Source organism: Phodopus roborovskii, unplaced genomic scaffold (assembly GCF_943737965.1).
Source record: "Phodopus roborovskii unplaced genomic scaffold, PHOROB, whole genome shotgun sequence".
NCBI classification, from domain to species: domain Eukaryota; kingdom Metazoa; phylum Chordata; class Mammalia; order Rodentia; family Cricetidae; genus Phodopus; species Phodopus roborovskii.
The window spans coordinates 6,052,751-6,060,188 of NW_026126413.1; the positions used below are offsets into that span (position 1 = coordinate 6,052,751).

The 7,438-nt window shown below is 45.4% G+C and overlaps 1 protein-coding gene across 1 annotated transcript in view; it reads left to right on the top strand.

The window, feature by feature from the left end:
• The window catches only part of Serinc5 (serine incorporator 5), a 78,663-nt gene extending 72,418 nt beyond the window's left edge, over positions 1–6,245 (top strand). Inside the window, exons 9-12 of the mRNA XM_051182969.1 lie at positions 1,099–1,165; positions 4,514–4,553; positions 5,152–5,296; positions 5,857–6,245. Of these exons, the coding sequence (XP_051038926.1) occupies positions 1,099–1,165; positions 4,514–4,553; positions 5,152–5,296; positions 5,857–6,004 (400 nt within the window). The 3' untranslated portion in view covers positions 6,005–6,245. The remainder of the gene's footprint in view (positions 1–1,098; positions 1,166–4,513; positions 4,554–5,151; positions 5,297–5,856) is intronic.
• Positions 6,246–7,438: the final 1,193 nt, after the last annotated feature.

The window sequence follows — 7,438 nt, forward strand, 5'->3', positions numbered from 1 at the left end:
AAAACAGGGTTTGCCACATGCAGACTCATGGCCCTTAGGAATTATTGAAATAAGAGCATAAAGTTTGGGTAAATGTTGAGTTTGTTTGTTTATAGTGTTTCCATGTTTTTGTATAAGGGAAAAATAGTCTTACCTTTGTCCAATTTTACATGTAATTTTACCTCTCTATGTAAAGGGAATGCAGGAAAAAGTTTTGGGATAGGATCTACTGTAGGCCAGTCTGGTCTCACATTCACTGTAGTCAGTGATGACCTTGAATGTCTGATCTTGAAGTTGCTCTCCTCAAGTCTGGGGTGTTCCAGGTCTGTGTAACTGAACACAGCTCCAGGCATGCTGTGCAAGCACTCTGCTAGCTGAGCTACATCTCCTGGATGTAAAGGAAAAACAAGCAAAAAACAAAAGCAGACCAACTTCTCTAACAAATTTCAAAGGGAAAGTCACTCCGGTGCCCTTTGCTTTTCTCTCATATCTTTTTGATCTCTAAGTGAGACTCACAGACAGTTAAAAAGCGAAATTAGAAAGTGGTTGTCATTTGTAGGAGGAGCAGCAAGAACCCATGTTGAATGCCAAGGAGAAGACCAGAGATAACCAGCAAACTTGTGTCTGGATAAAATAATCTAATATAGTGTATGTAAAAAGATTGCTGTAGAATCAGCCAACAAACTTGGGTTGCAAATGAAATATCACAGTAGCTTGTGTTCATCCCTCAGTGTCTGGTGTGGAGTTGTTTTCAGGAGTCCTCCCACCCCAGATACCAAATCAAGTTTCTTACCTATAAAGTGGTATGGGAATTATTTTTACATAAGATCTGCACATATCCTCCATATGTGTTTAAATGTCTCTAGATGGTGCGTCTGATAACACTGTAAGTAGTGTAAGACATTGTCACTTAGAAAGTAAGAGCAAGGGAGGAAGATGTGTGCTCTTGTTCAGCACAGACACACCCTTCCTCTCCCTAAATACCTCTGTGCAGATGGAGATGAGGAGGGAAATGCACTTTCATGCAGGTGCCAGAGCCGTGGGTGCGCAGCCAGGCAGCTTTCCCTTCATTCCAGATGACAACTTCTCACTGTGTTCTTGGACTTTGTTTTTTCCTAGTTTGACTTCAACAACAAGGTCGAGTTTGGATGCTCTGCAGAGGCGTTATGGAGCTCCTGAACTGGAAGTAAGTTTCTTTCCTTTTCTTCCCCTGTGTCAGCTCAGGACCCATTTCTCAGGATAGCCTTTATGTGCAGCTGTCTTCTTCCTCCTCCTCCTCCAGATACTGGTGGTATTTATCTTTAATTCTAGCACTCAGGAGGCAGAGGCAGGTGAATCTCTGAGTTCAAGTTCAGCATGGTTTACAAATCGAGTTCCAGGACAGCCAGGGCTACACAGAGAAACCCTCTCTTGAAAAACAAAACAAAAAAATCAAACAGACAAAAAATAAAAAATTTCATATATTCTGACCGTGGTTTCTCCTCCCTTGTCTCTTCTCAGGCCCCAGCCCCATCCATCCAACACCATTCTTCTTTCACTCTCTCTTTAGAAAACAACAGTCCAACTTCAAAACAAAACAAGGCAACCAGGGAAAACAAGAAAAAGCACAAGAAACACTAAATCATGTTCTCAGACACACACACACACACACACACACACACACAAGCGCGCGCGCGCTCGCTCATGCGTATACACATGCGTACACACATACAAAACCCATACAAACACAAAATCAGAATCTGTAACAGTGAAACAAAAGACAAGTAAAGTAGAAAATGTCCAAGCAAAGCATCATGAAACAGAACATCTCCAAAAATACAGTTGAGTTTGTTTTGTGTGGCCATCTACTGCAGGGCATGGAACCTGTCCTAAGTATGGCTTCTATATCCAGTAAGAAAACTAATTCTTCCTTTGCACTATGCTGATACCTTTGGGGGTGGGCATCCATGGTTCTGTTTTCTATCCGAGAAAGAGGCCCACCTCCAGTCTGAGCTAGTCCTTGTTTACTCTCTTTGGTTGTAATAGAATGCAGATGTCCTTTTTGTTTTAAACCATTCACCTGTTTGACACCCATCTGTAGTCTCCGTATAGAGCATAGCGATGGAGTTATGTAATCCTGTTCCGTAGGAAGGCAGGCAGGTGTGTGTGTGTGTGTGTGTGTGTGTGTGTGTGTGTGCTGAGCATGGTGGGTGCACTGACTCTGTAATTATCCATCAGCTCCATCACACTTGTACCCTCCAGTAAAGAATTCAGAACTGTAAACACATCCATGAGGCTATTCACGGCATGGCAATGGGAGGAGGGAGTCTGCAGCTGCCTATCAGCCAACAAGTCATTTTCTTTCCTGTAAGGGAGTTTTTTATCTGGAGCTCTTGACAAAGCCTAAACCGTAGTCAGAAAACTCAAACATACAGGGTAGTTAAGACAAGATTCAATCCTGACTCCAGGCTGGGAAGAACCTAGGTCTTCAGTGATGGCTAAGTCATTTAGCATTTGCCAGTGCTGGGTACTGAGCTTTCTGTGTGCCATTTAGTCCTCGCGGAAACCCAGTGAGAGGCTGTTCTTGCATTTTATAGAGGGAAAATGATTTCCATTTAACAGGATGTGGCCCCGGGGTACAGCTGCTGTCCCTGATCCCTGCTGCTAGCTTTGCCTGGCATCTGGCCACTGGCTCCTTTGGAATAGCATTTACTGGATGGACAAGCCCCACTGTCTTTACAGCCATGGGCACTTTGCTCTGTAGCTGGCTGTCTAGGATGCCCCTTCCAGCACCTGACCTAGAGATAGTGAGCCATTATGAAGACTCATTACTCTGCCAGCATCATTCACCATCTCTTTCTGTCACTTAAAGGAGAAAATTGTGCTGGTTTGAATAGGTTGCTGCTGTCTGTTGCAGAGCAGAATGGCCTCCAGAAGCAGCCTTTGTCCCTTTGTTCTCAAGGCTGCCTGGGTGGACACCTGCTGAGGGTTGGCTATTATGGTTTCAAAGTCCCCCATTGTGTACAGAGTTCAGGCTCAAACAGTGGCCAGTCCCCAGGTTAGATTTAAGAGAGGATGTTGTTCTTTTCCTTTGAAGAGAAGCTGCCCAGTGTTTGCCTCTGAGCAAGTGGGTTGATGCTCCCACATAGAGTTGCCTGAGATACACCTTTGAAAACCAAGCTAGTATTTTTCTGTAGTAACTTAAGCTTCAAAAGAAACAAGGCCTCAGCATGAATAAAGTGGGCCCACTGCTGTTAGTGAATTGTAGGTGGCCTCACGTGGTCCAAATCTTGTGGAGCCAAAGGGAAACAAGGGCTTGACTTGAGTGAGATTTGTGAGGTGAAAAGCTGATGTTCCCATGGCCTCAGCTCTGGCTCTGGGTTTTGTAGCTCAACTGTTTTCCCCTAGAGATAACGAGGGCTAATGCTTCCCAGATAGTCTTGGTATGTGTTGTGCTGCTTACCCTGTTTATCAATCTTTCTGCAATTATGTAATAAAACTTAGATACTTTCATTTCTTTTTTTTTTTTGAGTTTATTGCTTTGAACAAATAAGAACAAAGATATAAAGTTCAAACTGTACTAATGAAACTAGTATCCCAGCCGTCTGTATCCACAGTCAGCTCAGCAGTCTGATTTGTTATTTTGCTTTTATCAGAGCCTCACTACATAACCCAGGCTGGCCTGGATCTTGCTGTGTAGCCCAAGCTGGTTTGACTCCACTGTGTTGCTCAGGCTAGCCTTCAGTTCAGTGTGTTGCTCAGGCCAACCTTGAACTTGGGATTCTTGTGCCTCCTGAGTGTTAAGACAGGAGCGTAGCACCATCCCTGCTCAGCACCTGGCTTTAAGAGGCACTTCAGGTTTCTCCCTTTCACATTCCACACTCTTCAGCCCCCTGAATACCACATGCCACTTATTGTTGTGAGTCATCGATCCCAAGGTCTTCATTCTGCATGTGTTCCAAGCTCTGTCACGAAGCTAGTTTGCTGGCTGCCTATTGAACCTGCCTGATTTCAGTGTCTTCAGTTGTGAGCATGATCCTAGTCCCGGCCCCAAGGTAGGAGAAGAATTGAGTAGCTTGCAGAATGAATCACTAGAAAGTGCTGCATGGCAAGTAAGGTCCTCATCTTGTTTGTTGCATGTTTCAGTCATCCAGAAGTAGGAGCCATGGCAGAATGGCTCAGCTGGATAATTTATTAGGGGTCAGCACATGTAGAAGGGGGGTGGTGAGGTTGGAGACAGAATTAGGCAGAATTTAGATAAAATTAAAGGGCAGTATAAGCTAGACTAACCCCAGGGCATGCTCCCAAACATAGATGGTGCCCCTGGGTGTTCTACATGGCCTGTTAGCTTTGTCCCTAGGGTACCTAGCTAGGATATCCCATGCCCATGGGGGCATCCCCCGTTACTATGTCCCGTGTGTCTTGGGATGGATACTCAGCCAAACCTTTTGAGGCACTAGCATGTGCTTCTGATAGCAGCTTTGCCATGTGGGCAGCCTGCAGTGCTAGGCACATAGAGAAGAGGTGTCTGACTTGGTTGCCTTTGCTCTCACAGGTAGCCCGCTGCTGTTTTTGCTTTGGTCCAGATGGAGAGGGTAAGTGCATCTTTCTTGCAGACCAGGGTTTCTCTCTGTAGGCATTAGTAATTCAGACACTATGTTGGTACCCAACTACACTTGTTCCAAAGCTATTTTACTGTTTATGTACTTCTTACATCTTCCTCAAATGTTGCTGGGTTTTGTTTGTTTTGTTGGCAGCTGGCAGGGAAAATCAGTGTGCATTCTGATTCATGTATAAATTAAGTAAGAGTTCGAAAACTTATGGTGTGTGTGCGTGTGTTTAAAGGAATGATATGAAAATGACAAGAGGTCCCTATACCTCACCTGGGTACCATTTCTTCATAGAAGGGAAAGTCCTAGGGGCTTGAAAGCTCATGGGCTACCCTCCTGCTAAGCTTTCTGATACTCTCTATGTATTTACGGGCTTTCTTTATTCCAGCCTACTAAAATAAAAATACTTGTTAACTAAACTAATTAATCAATTTTCTGGGGTGACTGAGGTGCAGATAGCATTTACTGCATCTTCCACTTAGCAGCACCTAGGACTGATATGTGCAAACAAGAGCTGTTACAGGGACAGGGATAACCATATGTGGGCTCACCACTGCCCTTGGGCACCTTTTGTCATCCACAGACACTGAAGAGCAGCAGAATGTCAAAAAGGGACCCCGGGTCATCTATGATGAGAAGAAAGGCACCGTCTACAGCTACTCCTATTTCCACTTTGTCTTCTTGCTGGCTTCTCTCTATGTGATGATGACCTTGACCAGCTGGTTCCAGTGAGTGGTCCATTTGAAATGCCCTAAAACCAAGCTCAGAGTAAATATTTCTACACAGGCCAGTAGTTGCGACAGAACAAAAACAAATAACCAACACCCAAGTTCAGTGTGGAGTCATCTAAACTCTTGTCCAGCTCTTACCATACCCATAGCCTTTGTAACCAACAGCTTACCACTCTTCCTGGTAGACCAGCATCCTTTCCTGGATGCTGAGGGTGCTCACTACAGTTAAGGAATGGCAGGTGCCTGGGGATGCTCAGAGGCAGAGCATCAGCTCAGTGTATGAGACCTTGGGTCCCATCTCTGTGCCGAGAAACAAAGCATACAACACAGGAAGGGCTAATTCCACTTAGCAAGTCTTGAGAACACTGTAGTGGTGATAGAGGAAAGGTCTTAAGTGTTTGAAGTCACCAAATGATGCATTTTAAATATATATGAGTTATGACTCCATTAATTGCTAAAAAAGGAAGTTGAAGGCTTCTGGGAACAGAAAGTTCCTAGAGCAGAGGAAACCTCTTCCCCTCTCTTCTGCTCTCACAACTATGTCCTTTTCTCAACAGTTATAAAGATGCCACCATTGAGACCTTCTTCACTGGGAGCTGGTCCATCTTCTGGGTCAAGATGGCCTCCTGCTGGATATGTGTGATACTGTACTTGTGGACCCTGGTGGCCCCTCTTTGCTGTCCTTCCAGGCAGTTCTCGGTGTGAGGATGTGCAAGTGCCCCTTGGCTCGGCAGGCCTATGTCCCACTCTGGAGGGCTAGTCTTTGACTATGTGCATCAGGGGTTTGAGCAGCAACTCGTGCCCCGGGTCTGACGATGCTTTCAGAAAACAAAATCTCCCAATCAGCTTTAGTCTAAAATCCAAAAGGAAACTACCAGTTTGACTGACAGGAATTGAAATCTTTAGCCAAGCTGATAGGTGCAATTAATTATGTCTTTATGCCTTACCCTAAGTGGTAGCTAAAGTTCTGTTGCTGTTTTTCTTGGGTGTGTCTTAACTAGAGCAGAACTTGGGGCACACCATCCATCACAGGGATGAAAATGGCTTTGTACAGCCTGTCATTGTCATCCTTAGTGTAAAGAAACAAAAACAAAACCATTGAGTCCACAGCCCCCAGGTGGGTCTTGACCTGTGTCATTCACTTTTGCCTCCTGGAGCCCTCACAGCTGTCTGATTATAGACAAGAGGAAGGTCCTCCACTCTCAGAACAACTTCCCCGTGTCCCTGCCCCAGCGTTTTCCCGGGAGGTCAGGACCTTTCCTCTCTGCCCTTGGCAGAGGACCTTCATTCTGGTCTGGCAATCTTCATAATAATGTGAAAAGCACAATTTGTTCTCACCTCCATGGAGTCCTCCGCCTTTCTATGCCTCCCCAATCCAGGTCTGCAGTTACGGCACTTACGTATGGTGGTCATGTGATTGTGAAACGATAGTTTTCTTTACCCGGGCATCACGGGCTCGGAGCTCTTACTTGTGTCATTAACAGAAAAGTTGCTTCTTGGCTGCAGCTTGTCACACAACCTTGCCGGAGTGTTAAGGGCAGCCCCCACCTGCCCCAATCCTGTCTGTGAGGCCTTCCTCACCTGCAGTGTGCCCCGATGTTAACGTCATGGCTTCCATGGTGTGGAAGGGCTGGGGTGAGGAGCTTCAGCAGAGCCCAGCAGACAGTCTAGACAAGGACATGAGGAATTAGACTTAGATGCAACGGAAGGAGGCTGAGGGCCTCTCTCACAGCCAGGATCACGTCCACAGAAACATCCCCCACACACTTCTGGAAAGTAATACTCTCGGTGTTTACTTTCAGTGTGGATGTTCTTAGTCTAGAATTCACAGTGCCGAATCTGCTAGAGACTGGTGGAGGAATACCCTGCTTCTGTGTGGAGTAGAAATGCTCTCCAGACATCCCAAAAGGACTCGATCTAGCTGTTCTTTCTGTGCCTATCTGAACAAATCAGGCAGAATTGGGACGCACGTAAGCCTGGTTCCCATATGTCAAAATGTGGATTCTTAGTTCTATTCACTCCTGTGTCCTCCTACTAAAAGTGCCATGGGGGATTAATATGGGTGGATTCTTTGAAGAACTCACTTAATTTACAGTCTTAAAGGGTACACAAATAAGGATCCCTTGTTTGTTAACTTTG